Raw genomic sequence first — 24,590 nt, forward strand, 5'->3', positions numbered from 1 at the left:
TCTATGAATTTCTAATAGCGGAATGGTTTTGGATTTGCGAAATTCGAAAAACTGAAGGAGTTACAGCGTTTTCGACCTGAAAATGTAGCAATTCTAAAAATAGCATAAAATCACAAATATGCGATTCTGAGCTTGTTTTTTGGGCAATTCACTCGGGGATTGCAATAAACCACATTTTTTCGCCACAAACTTCACTTCTGTATACTCAACTCAAAAATTTTTGGGGCATCGAAAATTGAAAATTTTCATAAGGCTAACCCCTTTCATAAAAAAATGCGAAAAATATGAAATGAAAATTGTCAGACATTCAGTTAATTTTATGATTCCTCTATGAATTTCTAATAGCGGAATGGTTTTGGATTTGCGAAATTCGAAAAACTGAAGGAGTTACAGCGTTTTCGACCTTGAAAATGTAGCAATTCTAAAAATAGCATAAAATCACAAATATGCGATTCTGAGCTTGTTTTTTGGGCAATTCACTCGGGGATTGCAATAAACCACATTTTTCGCCACAAACTTCACTTCTGTATACTCAACTCAAAAATTTTGGGGCATCGAAAATTGAAAATTTTCATAAGGCTAACCCCTTTCATAAAAAAATGCGAAAAATATGAAAATGAAAATTGTCAGACATTCAGTTAATTTTATGATTCCTCTATGAATTTCTAATAGCGAATGGTTTTGGATTTGCGAAATTCGAAAAACTGAAGGAGTTACAGCGTTTTCGACCTTGAAAATGTAGCAATTCTAAAAATAGCATAAAATCACAAATATGCGATTCTGAGCTTGTTTTTTTGGGCAATTCACTCGGGGATTGCAATAAACCACATTTTTTCGCCACAAACTTCACTTCTGTATACTCAACTCAAAAATTTTTGGGGCATCGAAAATTGAAAATTTTCATAAGGCTAACCCCTTTCATAAAAAAATGCGAAAAATATGAAAATGAAAATTGTCAGACATTCAGTTAATTTTATGATTCCTCTATGAATTTCTAATAGCGGAATGGTTTTGGATTTGCGAAATTCGAAAAACTGAAGGAGTTACAGCGTTTTCGACCTTGAAAATGTAGCAATTCTAAAAATAGCATAAAATCACAAATATGCGATTCTGAGCCTGTTTTTTGGGCAATTCACTCGGGGATTGCAATAAACCACATTTTTTCGCCACAAACTTCACTTCTGTATACTCAACTCAAAAATTTTTGGGGCATCGAAAATTGAAAATTTTCATAAAAAAATGCGAAAAATATGAAAATGAAAATTGTCAGACATTCAGTTAATTTTATGATTCCTCTATGAATTTCTAATAGCGGAATGGTTTTGGATTTGCGAATTCGAAAACTGAAGGAGTTACAGCGTTTTCGACCTTGAAAATGTAGCAATTCTAAAAATAGCATAAAATCACAAATATGCGATTCTGAGCTTGTTTTTTGGGCAATTCACTCGGGGATTGCAATAAACCACATTTTTCGCCACAACTTCACTTCTCTGTATACTCAACTCAAAAATTTTTGGGGCATCGAAAATTGAAAATTTCTAAGGCTACCCCTTTCATAAAAAATGCGAAAAATATGAAATGAAAATTGTCAGACATTCAGTTAATTTTATGATTCCTCTATGAATTTCTAATAGCGGAATGGTTTTGGATTTGCGAAATTCGAAAAACTGAAGGAGTTACAGCGTTTTCGACCTTGAAATGTAGCAATTCTAAAAATAGCATAAAATCACAAATATGCGATTCTGAGCTTGTTTTTTGGGCACTTCACTCGGGGATTGCAATAAACCACATTTTTTCGCCACAAACTTCACTTCTGTATACTCAACTCAAAAATTTTTGGGGGCATCGAAAATTGAAAATTTTCATAAGGCTAACCCCTTTCATAAAAAAATGCGAAAAATATGAAAATGAAAATTGTCAGACATTCAGTTAATTTATGATTCCTCTATGAATTTCTAATAGCGGAATGGTTTTGGATTTGCGAAATTCGAAAAACTGAAGGAGTTACAGCGTTTTCGACCTTGAAAATGTAGCAATTCTAAAAATAGCATAAAATCACAAATATGCGATTCTGAGCTTGTTTTTTGGGCAATTCACTCGGGGATTGCAATAAACCACATTTTTCGCCACAAACTTCACTTCTGTATACTCAACTCAAAAATTTTGGGGCATCGAAATTGAAAATTTTCATAAGGCTAACCCTTTCATAAAAAAATGCGAAAAATATGAAAATGAAAATTGTCAGACATTCAGTTAATTTTATGATTCCTCTATGAATTTCTAATAGCGGAATGGTTTTGGATTTGCGAAATTCGAAAAACTGAAGGAGTTACAGCGTTTTCGACCTTGAAAATGTAGCAATTCTAAAAATAGCATAAAATCACAAATATGCGATTCTGAGCTTGTTTTTTGGGCAATTCACTCGGGATTGCAATAAACCACATTTTTTCGCCACAAACTTCACTCTGTATACTCAACTCAAAAATTTTTGGGGCATCGAAAATTGAAAATTTTCATAAGGCTAACCCCTTTCATAAAAAAATGCGAAAAATATGAAAATGAAAATTGTCAGACATTCAGTTAATTTTATGATTCCTCTATGAATTTCTAATAGCGGAATGGTTTTGGATTTGCGAAATTCGAAAACTGAAGGAGTTACAGCGTTTTCGACCTTGAAAATGTAGCAATTCTAAAATAGCATAAAATCACAAATATGCGATTCTGAGCTTGTTTTTTGGGCAATTCACTCGGGGATTGCAATAAACCACATTTTTTCGCCACAAACTTCACTTCTGTATACTCAACTCAAAAATTTTTGGGGCATCGAAAATTGAAAATTTTCATAAAAAAAATGCGAAAAATATGAAAATGAAAATTGTCAGACATTCAGTTAATTTTATGATTCCTCTATGAATTTCTAATAGCGGAAATGGTTTTGGATTTGCGAAATTCGAAAAACTGAAGGAGTTACAGCGTTTTCGACCTTGAAAATGTAGCAATTCTAAAAATAGCATAAAATCACAAATATGCGATTCTGAGCCTGTTTTTTGGGCAATTCACTCGGGGATTGCAATAAACCAACATTTTTTCGCCACAAACTTCACTTCTGTATACTCAACTCAAAAATTTTTGGGGCATCGAAAATTGAAAATTTTCATAAAAAAATGCGAAAAATATGAAATGAAAATTGTCAGACATTCAGTTAATTTTATGATTCCTCTATGAATTTCTAATAGCGGAATGGTTTTGGATTTGCGAAATTCGAAAAACTGAAGGAGTTACAGCGTTTTCGACCTTGAAAATGTAGCAATTCTAAAATAGCATAAAATCACAAATATGCGATTCTGAGCTTGTTTTTTGGGCAATTCACTCGGGGATTGCAATAAACCACATTTTTTCGCCACAAACTTCACTTCTGTATACTCAACTCAAAAATTTTTGGGGCATCGAAAATTGAAAATTTTCATAAGGCTAACCCCTTTCATAAAAAAAATGCGAAAAATATGAAAATGAAAATTGTCAGACATTCAGTTAATTTTATGATTCCTCTATGAATTTCTAATAGCCGAATGGTTTTGGATTTGCGAAATTCGAAAAACTGAAGGAGTTACAGCGTTTTCGACCTTGAAAATGTAGCAATTCTAAAAATAGCATAAAATCACAAATATGCGATTCTGAGCCTTGTTTTTTGGGCAATTCACTCGGGGATTGCAATAAACCACATTTTTTCGCCACAAACTTCACTTCTGTATACTCAACTCAAAATTTTTGGGCATCGAAAATTGAAATTTTCATAAGGCTAACCCCTTTCATAAAAAAATGCGAAAAATATGAAAATGAAAATTGTCAGACATTCAGTTAATTTTATGATTCCTCTATGAATTTCTAATAGCGGAATGGTTTTGGATTTGCGAATTCGAAAAACTGAAGGAGTTACAGCGTTTTCGACCTTGAAAATGTAGCAATTCTAAAAATAGCATAAAATCACAAATATGCGATTCTGAGCTTGTTTTTTGGGCACTTCACTCGGGGATTGCAATAAACCACATTTTTTCGCCACAAACTTCACTTCTGTATACTCAACTCAAAATTTTTGGGCATCGAAAATGAAAATTTTCATAAGGCTAAACTTCATAAAAAAATGCGAAAATATGAAAATGAAAATTGTCAGACATTCAGTTAATTTTATGATTCCTCTATGAATTTCTAATAGCGGAATGGTTTTGGATTTGCGAAATTCGAAAACTGAAGGAGTTACAGCGTTTTCGACCTTGAAAATGTAGCAATTCTAAAAATAGCATAAAATCACAAATATGCGATTCTGAGCTTGTTTTTTGGGCAATTCACTCGGGATTGCAATAAACCACATTTTTTCGCCACAAACTTCACTTCTGTATACTCAACTCAAAAATTTTTGGGGCATCGAAAATTGAAAATTTTCATAAGGCTAACCCCTTTCATAAAAAAATGCGAAAAATATGAAAATGAAAATTGTCAGACATTCAGTTAATTTTATGATTCCTCTATGAATTTCTAATAGCGGAATGGTTTTGGATTTGCGAATTCGAAAACTGAAGGAGTTACAGCGTTTCGACCTTGAAAATGTAGCAATTCTAAAAATAGCATAAAATCACAAATATGCGATTCTGAGCTTGTTTTTTGGGCAATTCACTCGGGGATTGCAATAAACCACATTTTTTCGCCACAAACTTCACTTCTGTATACTCAACTCAAAAATTTTTGGGGCATCGAAAATTGAAAATTTTCGTAAGGCTAACCCTTTCATAAAAATATGCGAAAAATATGAAAATGAAAATTGTCAGACATTCAGTTAATTTTATGATTCCTCTATGAATTTCTAATAGCCGAATGGTTTTGGATTTGCGAAATTCGAAAAACTGAAGGAGTTACAGCGTTTTCGACCTTGAAAATGTAGCAATTCTAAAAATAGCATAAAATCACAAATATGCGATTCTGAGCTTGTTTTTTGGGCAATTCACTCGGGGATTGCAATAAACCACATTTTTCGCCACAAACTTCACTTCTGTATACTCAACTCAAAATTTTTGGGGCATCGAAAATTGAAAATTTTCATAAGGCTAACCCCTTTCATAAAAAAATGCGAAAAATATGAAAATGAAAATTGTCAGACATTCAGTTAATTTTATGATTCCTCTATGAATTTCTAATAGCGGAATGGTTTTGGATTTGCGAAATTCGAAAAACTGAAGGAGTTACAGCGTTTTCGACCTTGAAAATGTAGCAATTCTAAAAATAGCATAAAATCACAAATATGCGATTCTGAGCTTGTTTTTTGGGCACTTCACTCGGGGATTGCAATAAACCACATTTTTTCGCCACAAACTTCACTTCTGTATACTCAACTCAAAAATTTTTGGGGCAACGAAAATTGAAAATTTTCATAAGGCTAACCCCTTTCATAAAAAAATGCGAAAATATGAAAATGAAAATTGTCAGACATTCAGTTAATTTTATGATTCCTCTATGAATTTCTAATAGCGGAATGGTTTTGATTTGCGAAATTCGAAAACTGAAGGAGTTACAGCGTTTTCGACCTTGAAAATGTAGCAATTCTAAAAATAGCATAAAATCACAAATATGCGATTCTGAGCCTGTTTTTTGGGCAATTCACTCGGGGATTGCAATAAACCACATTTTTTCGCCACAAACTTCACTTCTGTATACTCAACTCAAAATTTTTGGGGCATCGAAAATTGAAAATTTTCATAAAAAAATGCGAAAATATGAAAATGAAAATTGTCAGACATTCAGTTAATTTTATGATTCCTCTATGAATTTCTAATAGCGGAATGGTTTTGGATTTGCGAATTCGAAAAACTGAAGGAGTTACAGCGTTTCGACCTTGAAATGTAGCAATTCTAAAAATAGCATAAAATCACAAATATGCGATTCTGAGCTTGTTTTTGGGCAATTCACTCGGGGATTGCAATAAACCACATTTTTCGCCACAAACTTCACTTCTGTATACTCAACTCAAAAATTTTTGGGGCATCGAAAATTGAAAATTTTCATAAGGCTAACCCTTTCATAAAAAAATGCGAAAAATATGAAATGAAAATTGTCAGACATTCAGTTAATTTTATGATTCCTCTATGAATTTCTAATAGCGGAATGGTTTTGGATTTGCGAAATTCGAAAAACTGAAGGAGTTACAGCGTTTTCGACCTTGAAAATGTAGCAATTCTAAAAATAGCATAAAATCACAAATATGCGATTCTGAGCTTGTTTTTTGGCACTTCACTCGGGGATTGCAATAAACCACATTTTTTCGCCACAAACTTCACTTCTGTATACTCAACTCAAAAATTTTTGGGGCATCGAAATTGAAAATTTTCATAAGGCTAACCCCTTTCATAAAAAAATGCGAAAAATATGAAAATGAAAATTGTCAGACATTCAGTTTATTTTATGATTCCTCTATGAATTTCTAATAGCGGAATGGTTTTGGATTTGCGAAATTCGAAAAACTGAAGGAGTTACAGCGTTTTCGACCTTTGAAAATGTAGCAATTCTAAAAATAGCATAAAATCACAAATATGCGATTCTGAGCTTGTTTTTTGGGCAATTCACTCGGGATTGCAATAAACACACATTTTTTCGCCACAAACTTCACTTCTGTATACTCAACTCAAAAATTTTTGGGGCATCGAAAATGAAAATTTCATAAGGCTAACCCCTTTCATAAAAAAATGCGAAAAATATGAAAATGAAAATTGTCAGACATTCAGTTAATTTTATGATTCCTCTATGAATTTCTAATAGCGGAATGGTTTTGGATTGCGAAATTCGAAAAACTGTAGGAGTTACAGCGTTTTCGACCTTGAAAATGTAGCAATTCTAAAAATAGCATAAAATCACAAATATGCGATTCTGAGCCTGTTTTTTGGGCAATTCACTCGGGGATTGCAATAAACCACATTTTTTCGCCACAAACTTCACTTCTGTATACTCAACTCAAAAATTTTTGGGGCATCGAAAATTGAAAATTTTCATAAGGCTAACCCCTTTCATAAAAAAATGCGAAAAATATGAAAATGAAAATTGTCAGACATTCAGTTTATTTTATGATTCCTCTATGAATTTCTAATAGCGGAATGGTTTTGGATTTGCGAAATTCGAAAAACTGAAGGAGTTACAGCGTTTTCGACCTTGAAAATGTAGCAATTCTAAAAATAGCATAAAATCACAAATATGCGATTCTGAGCTTGTTTTTTGGGCAATTCACTCGGGGATTGCAATAAACCACATTTTTTCGCCACAAACTTCACTTCTGTATACTCAACTCAAAAATTTTTGGGGCATCGAAAATTGAAAATTTTCATAAGGCTAACCCCTTTCATAAAAAAATGCGAAAAATATGAAAATGAAAATTGTCAGACATTCAGTTAATTTTATGATTCCTCTATGAATTTCTAATAGCGGAATGGTTTTGGATTTGCGAAATTCGAAAAACTGAAGGAGTTACAGCGTTTTCGACCTTGAAAATGTAGCAATTCTAAAAATAGCATAAAATCACAAATATGCGATTCTGAGCCTGTTTTTTGGGCAATTCACTCGGGGATTGCAATAAACCACATTTTTTCGCCACAAACTTCACTTCTGTATACTCAACTCAAAAATTTTTGGGGCATCGAAAATTGAAAATTTTCATAAAAAAATGCGAAAAATATGAAAATGAAAATTGTCAGACATTCAGTTAATTTTATGATTCCTCTATGAATTTCTAATAGCGGAATGGTTTTGGATTTGCGAAATTCGAAAAACTGAAGGAGTTACAGCGTTTTCGACCTTGAAAATGTAGCAATTCTAAAAATAGCATAAAATCACAAATATGCGATTCTGAGCTTGTTTTTTGGGCAATTCACTCGGGGATTGCAATAAACCACATTTTTTCGCCACAAACTTCACTTCTGTATACTCAACTCAAAAATTTTTGGGGCATCGAAAATTGAAAATTTTCATAAGGCTAACCCCTTTCATAAAAAAATGCGAAAAATATGAAAATGAAAATTGTCAGACATTCAGTTAATTTTATGATTCCTCTATGAATTTCTAATAGCCGAATGGTTTTGGATTTGCGAAATTCGAAAAACTGAAGGAGTTACAGCGTTTTCGACCTTGAAAATGTAGCAATTCTAAAAATAGCATAAAATCACAAATATGCGATTCTGAGCCTGTTTTTTGGGCAATTCACTCGGGGATTGCAATAAACCACATTTTTTCGCCACAAACTTCACTTCTGTATACTCAACCCAAAAATTTTTGGGGCATCGAAAATTGAAAATTTTCATAAGGCTAACCCCTTTCATAAAAAAATGCGAAAAATATGAAAATGAAAATTGTCAGACATTCAGTTAATTTTATGATTCCTCTATGAATTTCTAATAGCGGAATGGTTTTGGATTTGCGAAATTCGAAAAACTGAAGGAGTTACAGCGTTTTCGACCTTGAAAATGTAGCAATTCTAAAAATAGCATAAAATCACAAATATGCGATTCTGAGCTTGTTTTTTGGGCACTTCACTCGGGGATTGCAATAAACCACATTTTTTCGCCACAAACTTCACTTCTGTATACTCAACTCAAAAATTTTTGGGGCATCGAAAATTGAAAATTTTCATAAAAAAATGCGAAAAATATGAAAATGAAAATTGTCAGACATTCAGTTAATTTTATGATTCCTCTATGAATTTCTAATAGCGGAATGGTTTTGGATTTGCGAAATTCGAAAAACTGTAGGAGTTACAGCGTTTTCGACCTTGAAAATGTAGCAATTCTAAAAATAGCATAAAATCACAAATATGCGATTCTGAGCTTGTTTTTTGGGCAATTCACTCGGGGATTGCAATAAACCACATTTTTTCGCCACAAACTTCACTTCTGTATACTCAACTCAAAAATTTTTGGGGCATCGAAAATTGAAAATTTTCATAAGGCTAACCCCTTTCATAAAAAAATGCGAAAAATATGAAAATGAAAATTGTCAGACATTCAGTTAATTTTATGATTCCTCTATGAATTTCTAATAGCGGAATGGTTTTGGATTTGCGAAATTCGAAAAACTGAAGGAGTTACAGCGTTTTCGACCTTGAAAATGTAGCAATTCTAAAAATAGCATAAAATCACAAATATGCGATTCTGAGCTTGTTTTTTGGGCACTTCACTCGGGGATTGCAATAAACCACATTTTTTCGGCATCGAAAATTGAAAATTTTCATAAGGCTAACCCCTTTCATAAAAAAATGCGAAAAATATGAAAATGAAAATTGTCAGACATTCAGTTAATTTTATGATTCCTCTATGAATTTCTAATAGCGGAATGGTTTTGGATTTGCGAAATTCGAAAAACTGAAGGAGTTACAGCGTTTTCGACCTTGAAAATGTAGCAATTCTAAAAATAGCATAAAATCACAAATATGCGATTCTGAGCTTGTTTTTTGGGCACTTCACTCGGAGATTGCAATAAACCACATTTTTTCGCCACAAACTTCACTTCTGTATACTCAACTCAAAAATTTTTGGGGCATCGAAAATTGAAAATTTTCATAAGGCTAAAAAATAAAAAAATGCGAAAAATATGAAAATGAAAATTGTCAGACATTCAGTTAATTTTATGATTCCTCTATGAATTTCTAATAGCGGAATGGTTTTGGATTTGCGAAATTCGAAAAACTGAAGGAGTTACAGCGTTTTCGACCTTGAAAATGTAGCAATTCTAAAAATAGCATAAAATCACAAATATGCGATTCTGAGCTTGTTTTTTGGGCACTTCACTCGGAGATTGCAATAAACCACATTTTTTCGCCACAAACTTCACTTCTGTATACTCAACTCAAAAATTTTTGGGGCATCGAAAATTGAAAATTTTCATAAAAAAATGCGAAAAATATGAAAATGAAAATTGTCAGACATTCAGTTAATTTTATGATTCCTCTATGAATTTCTAATAGCGGAATGGTTTTGGATTTGCGAAATTCGAAAAACTGTAGGAGTTACAGCGTTTTCGACCTTGAAAATGTAGCAATTCTAAAAATAGCATAAAATCACAAATATGCGATTCTGAGCTTGTTTTTTTGGCAATTCACTCGGGGATTGCAATAAACCACATTTTTTCGCCACAAACTTCACTTCTGTATACTCAACTCAAAAATTTTTGGGGCATCGAAAATTGAAAATTTTCATAAGGCTAACCCCTTTCATAAAAAAATGCGAAAAATATGAAAATGAAAATTGTCAGACATTCAGTTAATTTTATGATTCCTCTATGAATTTCTAATAGCGGAATGGTTTTGGATTTGCGAAATTCGAAAAACTGAAGGAGTTACAGCGTTTTCGACCTTGAAAATGTAGCAATTCTAAAAATAGCATAAAATCACAAATATGCGATTCTGAGCTTGTTTTTTGGGCACTTCACTCGGGGATTGCAATAAACCACATTTTTTCGGCATCGAAAATTGAAAATTTTCATAAGGCTAACCCCTTTCATAAAAAAATGCGAAAAATATGAAAATGAAAATTGTCAGACATTCAGTTAATTTTATGATTCCTCTATGAATTTCTAATAGCGGAATGGTTTTGGATTTGCGAAATTCGAAAAACTGAAGGAGTTACAGCGTTTTCGACCTTGAAAATGTAGCAATTCTAAAAATAGCATAAAATCACAAATATGCTATTCTGAGCTTGTTTTTTGGGCACTTCACTCGGGGATTGCAATAAACCACATTTTTTCGCCACAAACTTCACTTCTGTATACTCAACTCAAAAATTTTTGGGGCATCGAAAATTGAAAATTTTCATAAGGCTAACCCCTTTCATAAAAAAATGCGAAAAATATGAAAATGAAAATTGTCAGACATTCAGTTAATTTTATGATTCCTCTATGAATTTCTAATAGCGGAATGGTTTTGGATTTGCGAAATTCGAAAAACTGAAGGAGTTACAGCGTTTTCGACCTTGAAAATGTAGCAATTCTAAAAATAGCATAAAATCACAAATATGCGATTCTGAGCTTGTTTTTTGGGCACTTCACTCGGGGATTGCAATAAACCACATTTTTTCGGCATCGAAAATTGAAAATTTTCATAAGGCTAACCCCTTTCATAAAAAAATGCGAAAAATATGAAAATGAAAATTGTCAGACATTCAGTTAATTTTATGATTCCTCTATGAATTTCTAATAGCGGAATGGTTTTGGATTTGCGAAATTCGAAAAACTGAAGGAGTTACAGCGTTTTCGACCTTGAAAATGTAGCAATTCTAAAAATAGCATAAAATCACAAATATGCTATTCTGAGCTTGTTTTTTGGGCACTTCACTCGGGGATTGCAATAAACCACATTTTTTCGCCACAAACTTCACTTCTGTATACTCAACTCAAAAATTTTTGGGGCATCGAAAATTGAAAATTTTCATAAGGCTAACCCCTTTCATAAAAAAATGCGAAAAATATGAAAATGAAAATTGTCAGACATTCAGTTAATTTTATGATTCCTCTATGAATTTCTAATAGCGGAATGGTTTTGGATTTGCGAAATTCGAAAAACTGAAGGAGTTACAGCGTTTTCGACCTTGAAAATGTAGCAATTCTAAAAATAGCATAAAATCACAAATATGCGATTCTGAGCTTGTTTTTTGGGCACTTCACTCGGGGATTGCAATAAACCACATTTTTTCGCCACAAACTTCACTTCTGTATACTCAACTCAAAAATTTTTGGGGCATCGAAAATTGAAAATTTTCATAAGGCTAACCCCTTTCATAAAAAAATGCGAAAAATATGAAAATGAAAATTGTCAGACATTCAGTTAATTTTATGATTCCTCTATGAATTTCTAATAGCGGAATGGTTTTGGATTTGCGAAATTCGAAAAACTGAAGGAGTTACAGCGTTTTCGACCTTGAAAATGTAGCAATTCTAAAAATAGCATAAAATCACAAATATGCGATTCTGAGCCTGTTTTTTGGGCAATTCACTCGGGGATTGCAATAAACCACATTTTTTCGCCACAAACTTCACTTCTGTTTACTCAACTCAAAAATTTTTGGGGCATCGAAAATTGAAAATTTTCATAAGGCTAACCCCTTTCATAAAAAAATGCGAAAAATATGAAAATGAAAATTGTCAGACATTCAGTTAATTTTATGATTCCTCTATGAATTTCTAATAGCGGAATGGTTTTGGATTTGCGAAATTCGAAAAACTGAAGGAGTTACAGCGTTTTCGACCTTGAAAATGTAGCAATTCTAAAAATAGCATAAAATCACAAATATGCGATTCTGAGCTTGTTTTTTGGGCAATTCACTCGGGGATTGCAATAAACCACATTTTTTCGCCACAAACTTCACTTCTGTATACTCAACTCAAAAATATTTGGGGCATCGAAAATTGCAAATTTTCATAAGGCTAATCCCTTTCATAATTTGCTTAATTTATTAATTGTTACCTTCAAAGTGTTCATGATGGTTGTCTTTGCTTTCCCATAGAAACTGACATAGGGTACTAAATAAACACTATTTACATTGTTCGATCGAACTAAGCTCCGCTTTATTCTTAAAAGTGCACACAATAGTTTTAGATATAGATCTCTATAAGAAAACTTTGAACAAATTTTGGTCCATATATTTTTAAAAAGCTTTTAACCTTTCTTCCATATTCCTCAGCACCTTTTCCTATCTAGTAATTAGTTTTCTTTTATTAATTGTAAAAAAAAAGAAAAAAACTTTAAACAAACCGTAAAGAAAAATGTTTTGTAACAAAAAACCCCCCCAAAAAAAAAAACGAAGATATAAATACACATAAAACTACATCACACACACACATAGCCACTGAGACAGACAAACAAAAAAACACCCACTCTCCTTGTATGTATGTACTATGTTACCATATGTGAAACGAGCCGAAGGAATCTCATGATATACTACTCTCTTTTGGTCTATTTTTTATTGTTTACAAATTTTACAGGCTTGTATGTAGTAAGTATTGTAATGTAATCCATATTCCTTGTATGTATGTCAAATTTGTAAAAAAAAAATATTTTTTTTAAAATGTTTCGTTCTATTGATTTGAGTAATGCGCTTTAAAAAAAAAAACAAAAAGCTCATAAATTAAATTAAATTTTTCTTTGCCTTAAAGCTTTTTCATGATTTACTTGTTATGTTTTTAGTTATGTCAAGCTGCTTTTTTCGACTCTTAATAATAAAGCTTTATTTTTTCCAGCTATTCGGCTATAATCGTCTGGCTTTCTAAGCAGCGTATTTTGAACACCCAAAAGGCTTTTGAAGTTGATTTATATGCTAAAGAGATTTTTTTTAGCTTAAAAAAAAAACAAATACACCTAATGCCATATTGGCAATTTAATATCTTTGTTTATTTATAATGCTTTTAGAACACAATTGTTTTTATTTTATATTGTTAATAGGAAAACCAGCAAAAATATTGAGAAAACACAAAATAAACCAAAATAAAATTTATTTTTTTTTTTTATATTTCAGTTGCCACATGCTTTTAATGAATTTATTATATTTGCATTTGCGCTTCTTTTTTCAGGTTTAGTTTTAATTATTAATAACCAAGATAAAAGCAATGTTATACAAAACCATTATTTAAAAACCAAAATAAAAAACGGGAATGCAAATAGTTTTATAAGAATTTTATTTGTATAAAAAACAAGTTTTTGGTATTCAAATGATATTCTGCTTAAAGTTCTAACAGGTGGTACAAATTCATGCTATGGAGTACTTGATAAAAAACAAATAAAAGCGTGCTATGTTCGGCCGGGCCGAATCTTGGGAAGCCAACACCATGGATTCTGCTAAAATGTGGCGCAGTTGATGAGTGTCATAACAGGACATTATATGCAAAATTTCAGCCAAATCGGATGAAAATTGCGGCTTCCAGAGGCTCAGGAAGTCAAATCGGGAGATCGGTTTATATGGGATTAATATCAGGTTCTTGACTGATTTGGACGGTACTTGGCTCCGTTGTTGGGAGGCATAACAGAATACTATGTACAAAATTTCAGCCAAATCGGATGAAAATTGTGGCTTCCAGGGGCTCAAGAAGTCAAATCGGGAGATCGGATTATATGGGAGCTATATATCAGGTTATAGACTGATTTGGACCAAACTTGGCACAGTTGTTGAAAGTCATAACAGAGCAATATGTGCAAAATTTCAACCAAATCGGATGCAAATTGCAGCTTCCATTGACTCAAGAAGTCAAATCGGGAGATCGCTTTATATGGGAGCTATTGACCAATTTGGACGGTACTTCGCACAGTTGTTGAAAGTCATTACAGAGCAATATGTGCAAAATTCCAGCCAAATCGGATGCAAATTGTGGCTTCCATGGGCTCAAGAAGTCAAATCGGAAGATCGGTTATATGGGAGCTATATCAGGTTCTTGGCCGATTTGGACGGTACTTGGCACAGTTGTTCGAAGTCATAACAAAACACTAGATGCACATTTCCAGCCAAATCGAATGAAAATTCTGGCTTCCATGGGCTCAAGAAGTCAAATCGGAAGATCGGTTTATATGGGAGCTAGATCAGGTTCTTGACCTATTTGGACGGTACTTGACTCCGTTCTTGGGAGAATACTATGTGCAAAATTTCGCCACCCTAAATTAAAAAAAAAAAACAAGTAAAAAGGCATTAAGTTCGGCCGGGTCAAACTTTGGATACCCACCACCTCAAGTGTATATGTAAACCCCCTTTTGCCACAATCTGGTGAAAATTGGATAACTTATGCACCCAAATTCGGCATGGACATTGAGTGGTCTCTGTTGAATTTTGTATTTCTAATTTCACCGAAATCGGATAACCAAATAAAGCTTTTATGGGCTTCAGACCCATTATCAGCAGATCGCTCTGCATGGAAGCTATATCTAAATATTGTCCGATACAAACCATATTTGGGACGGATGTCGGGGGACCTAAAATTACCCACTGTTTCAAATTTCAACGATCTCGGGTAATAAATAGAGCTTTTATGGGCTTCAGACCCTTTATCGGCAGGTCGCTCTGTATAGAAGCTATATCTAAGTATTGTCCGATACACACCATATTTGGGACGGACGTCGGGGGACCCAAAATTACCCACTCTTTCAAATTTCAACGAAATCGGGTAATAAATAAAGCTTTTATGGGCTTCAGAACCTTTATCTGGATATCGCTGTATATGGCAGCTATATCTAAATATAGTCCGATCTGAACCATATTTGGGTCCTATGTTGGGAGGCGTAAAACTACTCACTGTTTCAAATTTCATCGAAATCGATTTAAAAATAATGCATTTATGGTCGTCAGACCCTTTATTTGGAGATCGGTCTATATGGCAACTATATCTAAATATGGACCGATCTAATCCATATTTAGGTCAGATGTCGGAAGGCTTAAAATAACTCATTGTTGCAAATTTCAGTGGAATCGGTTAATAAATAAAGCTTTTACGGTCTTCAGACCCTTTATCGGGAGACCGGTCTATATGGCAGCTATATCTGAATATAGTCCGATTGGAACCATATTTGGTCAGTTGTCGGGAAACTACTCACCGTTTCAAATTTCAGCAAAATCGGATGAAAAATAAAGTTTTTATGGGCATTAGACCCTTTATCGGAAAATCGGTCTATATAGCAGCTATATCCAAATATGGTTCGATTTGGCCCGTTTAAGAACTTAACCAGCGTGCACCAAAAAGACGTATCTGTGCCAAATTTCAGTTCAATATCTCAATTTTTGGAGGCTGTAGAGTGTTTACAACAGACGGACGGACAGACGGATAGCCGGACAGACGGACATACACGCGGACATCGTTAAATCGTCTTAGAATTTTACGACGATCCGAAATATATATATTGGGTTGCCCAAAAAGTAATTGTGGATTTTTCATATAGTCACAATCAATCAATTTTTTCACAGCTTGTGACTCTGTAATTGCATTCTTTCTTCTGTCAGTTATCAGCTGTTACTTTTAGCTTGCTTTAGAAAAAAAGTGTAAAAAAAGTATATTTGTTTAAAGTTCATTCTAAGTTTTATTAAAAATGCATTTACTTTCTTGAAAAAATCCGCAATTACTTTTTGGGCAACCCAATACTTTGTAAGGTCGGAAATTGATATTTCGATGTCTTGCATACGGAATGACTAAATGAATATACCTCATATCCTGCGGTGGTGGGTATAAAAATTGGATAATATCCATGCCTTCTCTATGGTCAGAATTATGAATCGGGAGATGGATTAATATGCAGACCATATCGCCTAATCAAGAGTAAAAACCTTTAAAATATGTTTTTATATATTTTCCCTAAAATTTTCAACCTTCATTATTTCCCATCTAAAATCTTCACTTAAACTTCGTTATCACATATCTAAGTCAACTGAGGCAACAATTGCTGTCCTATCGCCATAAACCATCGTCTGCATACAACTGAGACAATAAGGTAACCATTAGACGTTGTATTTGGACACCTCTTCTTTGTTGAACATCATGTTATTACTTTAGAGGTGGTACGCTTGGCATCAATGCACATTGTTCCACACACACACACACATAGATATCTATACTCACACAAATGAAACTTGAAAAACAAGGATATGCCCCAGACTAAATTATTTGTCATATGGGCACAATGGGTATGACACTGGAGTAAGGCCAGGTATGTGGTGCACGTATTTGGTATAGAAAGAAATGAGGCAATTAGTTTCTGGTACTACTATGCACAATGTGTTTATTAGGGTGGATGTATTAAGTGAGAGAAATCAAAAATCCTGTATTTGTTTAATCTCAGCAAAACAGTTCAAACTTGAGAAATTACACAAAATAAACTTTGTTAAATATACCCATACTTTTTTTAAATACCTATTTTGGTCTAGCTGGGTCAACTTTTGATATATCTGCCTTCCAGACCGATCTTACAGTGAATGTTATAAGGCCATTTTATATCCATGCCAAATATAGCCCAGATTGGACAGTATTTAGTTGAATTATACAACTGTGAGTTGTTCTCGATCCCTCGAAATTCTTGCCAAATATGATCTACATCGGACGGTTTGTATACCCTCCACCATGAATGGCATTTGTCAAGTTCTACGCACCGTTTCTCTTTAGAGGCAGAAACTAAATAAGAATAATAGTAGCAGGTCATAACAAGAAATCCTCTTTTTTATATCCTCCACCATAGGATGGGGGTATACTAATTTCGTCATTCCACTTGTTACACCTCAAAGTATGTGTCTAAGACCCCATAAGGTGTATATATTCCTGATCGTCATAACATTCTAAGTAGTTCTAGCTCTATCTGTCGAAAGCAGGAGTAAAGCGAGCGGCTTAAAATTTTGCACAAATACTTCTTATTCGCGTAGGTCGGTTGGAATTGTAAATAGGCAATAGCAGTCCATGGTTTGATATAGCTGTCGTATAAGCCAATCTGGGGTCTTGACTTCTTGAGCCTCTAGAGGGCGCAATTATTATCCGATATGGTTGAAATTTTGCATGACACGTTTCGTTATGACTGCCAACTACTACTCAAAGTGTGGCTCAAATTAGTTCATAACCTGGTATAGCTGTCATATAAACCGATCTGGATCTTAACTTCTTGAGCCTCTAGAGGGCGCAATTATTATCCGATGTGGTTGAAATTTTGCATGACGCGTTTCGTTATGACTGCCAACTACTACGCTAGGTATGGCTTAAATTGGTCTATAACCTGATATAGCTGTCATATAAACCGATCTGGTGTCTTGATTTCTTGAGCCTCTAGAGGGCGCAATTATTATCCGATATGGTTGAAATTTTGCAGGACGTGTTTCGTTATGACTGCCAACTACTACGCTAAGTATGGCTCAAATCAGTCCATAACCTGGTATAGCTGTCATATAAACCGATCTGGGGTCTTGACTTCTTGAGCCTCTAGAGGTCGCAATTATTATCCGATGTAGTTGAAATTTTGCATGACGCGTTTCGTTATGACTGCCAACTACTACGCTAAATATGGTTCAAATCGTTACATAACCTGGTATAGCTGCCATATAAACCGATTTTGGATCTTGACTTCTTGAGCCATTAGAGGGCGCAATTCTTATCCGATTTGGCTGAAATGAACAGGGGAAACTTCTCTCATATCAATGAGTGCAGGCCCATTGAAGTTTAAGCTCAATGATATGGGGTCTCCTTTATTTCGCGGGTCCAAACGGCATTGTATCTAGGCGACATCTTTTGTTGGAGCACTTTTAACATGGATGGATGTTTCACAAGTGACGCCAGCACTTTGTAACGGGATAACCACCGTGCCGATGTTCACGCCATGATTGGAACCCAGGCGTTCGACGTCCCAGGCGGAAATGCTATCCTCTGCGCCTTGGTGGACTGAAAAAAAAAACATTTTTTAAGAACAAAGAAAAGACTGAGCAACATGATACGAATAACTTATATCTGATTGAGGGTTCATATTTTGGAAATCCCCCATATACCTCCTTCAAGATTCCTTCCAGAACTCAATTTATGGACTTTTGTAAATTGCATTTTGCTTCTGCATCACAGTAAGAAATCCCTTAGAACTACAACTCTTCGACCTACTCTTATCTACATCATGACACTGATGATGGCACTAACCAGTTGCGAGATACCTTATACGATGTTTGAGTGGTACTCTGTGGTACTTATTTTGCCACTCAACCAAAAAAAAAAAAAAAGAGAAAAGAAGATAAAAATGTCCCAAATATATGCAATTCATTGAGAGGGTCGCAACGTTGTCTAAAACCAAATTACAATACTATGTACTCCCACAAACCAATGATAAAAACCCCAAAATCACCAGAAAATAACAAAGAAGAAGAGTACGAAAACACAAAGGCAACAAAAAAAAACGTTAACAACCAACAGACGACTAATGTCTTTTTTATTTGTTTTAAATGTACCATGTGGGGGGGAGGCAATGTGTTGCGGCAGATATGGCAACCTGCAGCAGATGCTGTTTCCTACAGGAAAGGGAAATCAACCAAAAGGGAGAGAGTGAGCGCAAAAACATTTTGAGTCAGGAACTATTGCCGACCAAAAAAGCTGAAAATAAAAGGCGTTAATTTACATTTATTAACTTGTTTAAGGGTGATATCAAAATAGACTGCAGCAAAACCCCAAATCTAAAAAAAAAAAAAAAAGTTTTGTCATTGTCCCGCCACACACAATCAGATGACGCCCACAGAAAAGATTTCTGTGGAAAGTTTTATTTTTTATATGCTTTGTTTTTACACATGATGGGCAAAACTTTTTTGGTTTTTTAGAGAGAGAGGGGGGCTTAAATGTTTTTGCTTTGCTGGCCAAAAACTGGCAACCTGTTGGAACTTTAAAGAGAATTTTATTATTATAGTTATGCATGGATGAATGGTGGCTAGCTGGCGCGAATGCCTGCATAGAGAAATATGGTTTTGTATTCACATTGCTTTGGTGTTTTGACTATAAATATGTTTTTAAAATAATTCTTAAAAAAATTTTTAATATTGTTTTTTTTTTTTATTTATTTTTAACATAAAAAACTGTTTTTTTCTATAAAAAAAAATTCTTTTCAATACTTTCATTCTTTACTTCTTTCTATTTTTTTCTACATGCTTACACCCAAAATGCCTATGAATCATTTAAAAATGACAAAAAAATCGAACTGGATTTTTATTGCAATGAAATTACACTATGCCACCCAAAACACCCTAATAAACGATGCATGCCAAAAAACTATAAATAAAACCAATATAAAAAAAAACGAAAAAAAAAATTATCTATAACAAATATGCCAATGCATGTTATCTACACCGAATACTAATGAATTATGATTTTGAAAATTTTTTGCATAACTTTCTAAATGCCAATTATAGCCTCTAAGAAAATACCCATAAATGCTTCTTATGTTATATATACCGACGAAAGTGGTCAGGTATTCAATGCATATGCAAATAAAATAAAAAAAATTAAAAAAAAGCAAATCCACTTTAAAAATTAAAAAAAAAAAAATTTTGCACTCATTTTATTTATTTATTTTTTTTTTTTTTTGTTAATAACAAAATCTTTAAGCTTTTGCTCCCCTTTTAAAATTCTTCCTTAGAGGTTTCTTGTTTTTTTTCATAACAATATGTTTATATTATTATCGTTTTTTATTAATTTTTATTATTTTTCTGTTTACAAATTCCTTAGAATCTAAGCTTTGTAACATAAAAAGGAACCAGCAAGTTTTTGTTGTATGAGATACGAAAAACAAACTGAAAAATATACAAAAAAAAAATTAATAATTAAAATACAATTAAATTTAAACAATATAAATAATTAGTTTTTAAGTTTACGAGTATATGTAAAATTTTACCGAAATAGCAAATAAGCACCATTAAAAAATTAATGTTGCAAAAGATTTATAGACAGACATCTGTTTGTGTTCCTTGCTTACGTCCTTCTTGAACATCAGAAGGAGCCAAACAATAGCAACAGCCATTACACCATTTGGTAGATAAATTGTTAATATAAACCGTAAAGAATGCAGACACCATAAATTTCGTGGACTCTATGGCAAAGTAAAAGCAAAACACGTACCATAAATATGTATACGAGTATTTTTTTTTAATCCAAGAATGAAAGAAAGGAAAATAAAAGAAAAACACCAACAGTTTTACGTCCCTTATAAACTCAAACAAGGATGGTATTCAACAGTATCTTGGAGGAATATATAATTTTCATGTGTTGGTATTAAATTTGTGAAATAACAGGAAAATACATAGGCAATAAGTGTTATCTGTACAGAAGTCTCTGTAGCGAAACCCGTTAATAATGGGTTCTCAGTACGATGATTACGAAAATCCTAATGAGTACAAAATAATTGAAGTGCAAAATCTCAGAAAAACTGCATAAAACCCAGTCTCCTTGCGGGAGCAGAACTGGAAAACTATTTAAAATCGCAACATTCGATATTTCTTACAATAAATATCGATAGTATCGATACCATCGTAAATTTCCCATCACCTATATTTCAAACGAAAATCAGAAGTTACACATAATAGCATGCTAAGTTCGGCCGGGCCGAATCTTATATATCCTCCACCATGGATCGCATTTGTCGAGTTCTTTCCCGGTATCTCTTTTTAGACAAACAAAGGATAAAAGAAAAGAATTGCTATGCTAATTGAATTGAGTGTTGGAGATCACAGTAGAAGTCTATGTGCAAAATTTCAGCGAAATCGAATAAGAATTGAGGCTTTTAGGGGCTCAAAAAGTAAAATATAGGGGAGCTATATCAGGCTGAAGACCGATTTAGACCATATTTGACACGCATATTGAATGTCATGCGAGAAGCCGTTGTTAAAAAATTCAGTCAAATCGAATAATAATTACGCCCTCTAGAGGCTAAAGAAGTCATGATCCCAGATCGATTTATGCGGCAGCTATATCAGGTTATGGATTGATTTGAACCACATTTGGCATTGTTGTTGGAAGTCATAACAAAACACCTCATCCAAAATTTCAGCCAAATCGGATAAGAATTGCGTCCTCTAGTGGCTCAAGAAGTCAAGACCCGAGATCGGTTTATATGGCAGCTATACCAAAACAAGTACCCATATAGCCCATATACCCAACCGACCTACACTTATAAGAAGTATTTGCGCAAAATTTCAAGCGAATAGCTTTACTCCATCGAAAGTTAGCGTGCTTTCGACAGACAGACGGACGGACGGACGGACAGACTAGATCGACTTAAAATATGACGTTTAAGAACTTATATACTTTACTAGCTGAACAGGGCCCGCTCCGCTGCGCATTCTTTAACTCTGGAATATCTTTTTGGGGTGGGGACACTTCGCCCTAAATGCGGATATCGAATTCGTGCCATTGTAGCCTATGTAGCTAAACGCTTTCGAATCCTGGCGAAAACATCGGACAAAGTGGTGTTTATCCCCTCTTAATGTTGGCGACATTTGCGAGGTACAATGCCATGCATGGTAATTAAAAAAATTTCCCCAAAAGAAGTGTCGCACTGCGGGACGTCGTTCGGACTCGGCTATAAAAAAAAGGTCCCTTATCATTGAGTTTAAACTTAAATCGGAAAGCACTCATTGATGTGTGAGCATTTTCCCCTTCTCGGTTCCTGGTGGTAATGTTCTTCCTTAGGGTAATATTTTCATTAGGGGAGGGATGGCACCACAGACATTTCGATTCAAATATGAATATCAAATTCATGCTGCACTTACAATCCCCTTTAAATTGGGCCCCATATTGTCATGGCCGGTAAATATGAGCCGTTTGGAGGGTGTTTTGGTCTGGGGCGGCCACCGACACTTTACACTGAAAATAGATATCAAATTCGTTCTTTATTCTCAACGGAAATGAAGTTCAGTTTAGGGGTTGCTTTAGGGCGCACTGCAAAACACTTGGCTAGAAAATTGGATGTCAAATTCGTTTTCTACTCTCAAATACCTTTCATATGAGTCCCATATTTTCGTAATGGGCGCTGGGTACTTGGACTCCAATTTATTACCATATTTGTTTTCTGGTCTCCAACATCTTTCATTTGATACCCTTATTGTGCACATCGGAACACTGTCAGATATGGGTGGCGTTTTTGGGGTAAGGGGTACGACCGCCTCCACCCGATATCTAAAAATTATATAGCCTATGTTTCCTTCCAGACAAACGTTTACAATCTATAAACATTTTAAGAAAATCGGTTCAGCCGAGTATCATATAGTCAGAATGGGTCTAATGGCGTTTTTGATGGGTGGCTTCCAGACCAACCTACACAACACAATACAACACAATATGCGAAAATTTCTAGAAAACCGGTTCTGCTGATTTCCAGTCTATACGGAACAAACAAACTGAGTCCCATATATCCGTGATTGGCTATTGTGCCCATTTTGGGCGTTTTTGTGGGGGTGGGGTGACCCCCAATACTTCGACATGAATTTGTATGCCAGATTTATTATCTATTCCCGGAAACTTTTCATTTGATACCCATATTGTCATTATCGGTCCACTTTTGATTTTGAGTCCCATATTGCCATGATCATCAAATAAAACTATTTTAAGAGTTTTGGGGCTGGGGCGGCCCCGCAGGTACTTGATACTTGCTCTACTTTTGAATACCTATCATTTGAATCCCATATTGTCCCGATCGGTCCACTTTTAATTTTGGGTAGTACTTTTGGGGTAAGGGGGATATCCCCATATCAAAAAATTATATAGCCTATGTTTCCTTCCAGACCAACCTACACAATCTGTGACAATTTCAAGGTAATCGGTTCAGCCGTTTTTGAGTCTATACGGAACAAACAAACAAACCGACATACAAACAAACAAACACAAATTGAATTTTATATATACGAAGAAGATGGGTCTTAGACGAATATTTCGAGGAGTAACAAACAGAATGGTGAAATTAGTATACCCCCATCCTAAGGTGGAGGGTATAAAAATCAAGAGATCGATTTATATAGAGGCAATATCAATGCACAGATCAAATAAAATCACATTGAATAATTAAGTTGAAAGTCAAGAGAGAAATCATTGTACAAAATTGTATCCCAATAAGATAAAAATTGCGCCCTCTATAGGCGCAATGTATCTTCAATGTATCAGTGTCGAATGGCTTATTATACCCACCACCGAAGTAAGGATGTTTATTCATTTTGTCATTTCGTTTGCAACACATCGAAATATCCGTTTCTCAAACTTTGAACAGATTCTTTTTTTGTCCATAAGCTGGTTAAGATCGAAGATGGGCTATATCGGACTATATCTTCATATAGCCCCATATAGACCGCTCCGTCGATTTAGGGTCTGAGGCCCATTAAAGCCACATTTATTTTCCGATTTTGTTGAAATTTGGGACAGTGATTTGTGTTAGGCCCTTCGACATACTTCTCCAATTTGACCCAGCTCGGTTCAGATATGGATATAGCTGTCATATAGACCGATCCGCCGATTTAGGGTCTTAGGCTCATAAAATCCACATTTATTATCCGATTTTGCTTTAATTTCGGACAGTGAGTTGTGTTAAGCCACTCGAAATCCTTCTTCAATTTGGCTCAGATCGGTCCAGATTTGGATATAGCTACCATATAGACCGATCTCTCGATTTAAGATTTTGCGCCCATAAAAGGCGCATTTATTGTCCGATGTCGCGGAAATTTGGGACAGTGAGTTGTGTTAGGACCTTCGACATCCTTCTTCAATTTGGCCCAGGTTGAATATAGCTGCCATATAGACCGATCCCTCGGTTTAAGGTTTTGTGCCCATAAAAGTCGCATTTACTAGCCGATTTCGCTGAAATTTGGTATAGCGAGTTGCGTTAGGCTCCTCAATATCCCTGTTCAATACGGCCGGATCGGTCCAGATTTTGATATAGCTGCTATATATACTCATCTAGCGATTTTATGCCCATAAAAGGTGAATTTATGAACAAATTTCGCTGAAATTAGGCACAATGAGTTGCGTTAGACCCTTCGATATTCATACCGAGTATGGTTATGATCTGTCTATATATTGATATAACCGCCATATAGACCGATCTCTCAATTTAG

At 34.3% G+C, this 24,590-nt stretch overlaps 1 protein-coding gene across 8 annotated transcripts in view; it reads left to right on the top strand.

Moving 5' to 3' along the window:
• Window positions 1-24,590, top strand: part of LOC106083996 (protein muscleblind) — a 913,910-nt gene that overhangs the window by 870,052 nt on the left and 19,268 nt on the right. For 3 of the 8 annotated variants that reach the window (XM_013247357.2, XM_013247358.2, XM_059368574.1), the window contains one exon: window positions 19,905-19,963. The exons of the other annotated variants lie outside the window; for them this stretch is intronic. In XM_013247357.2, the coding sequence (XP_013102811.2) occupies window positions 19,905-19,963 (59 nt within the window). The remainder of the gene's footprint in view (window positions 1-19,904; window positions 19,964-24,590) is intronic. 8 annotated transcript variants of the gene reach the window in all.

This window comes from Stomoxys calcitrans, chromosome 5 (genome assembly GCF_963082655.1).
Source record: "Stomoxys calcitrans chromosome 5, idStoCalc2.1, whole genome shotgun sequence".
NCBI classification, from domain to species: Eukaryota; Metazoa; Arthropoda; class Insecta; order Diptera; family Muscidae; genus Stomoxys; species Stomoxys calcitrans.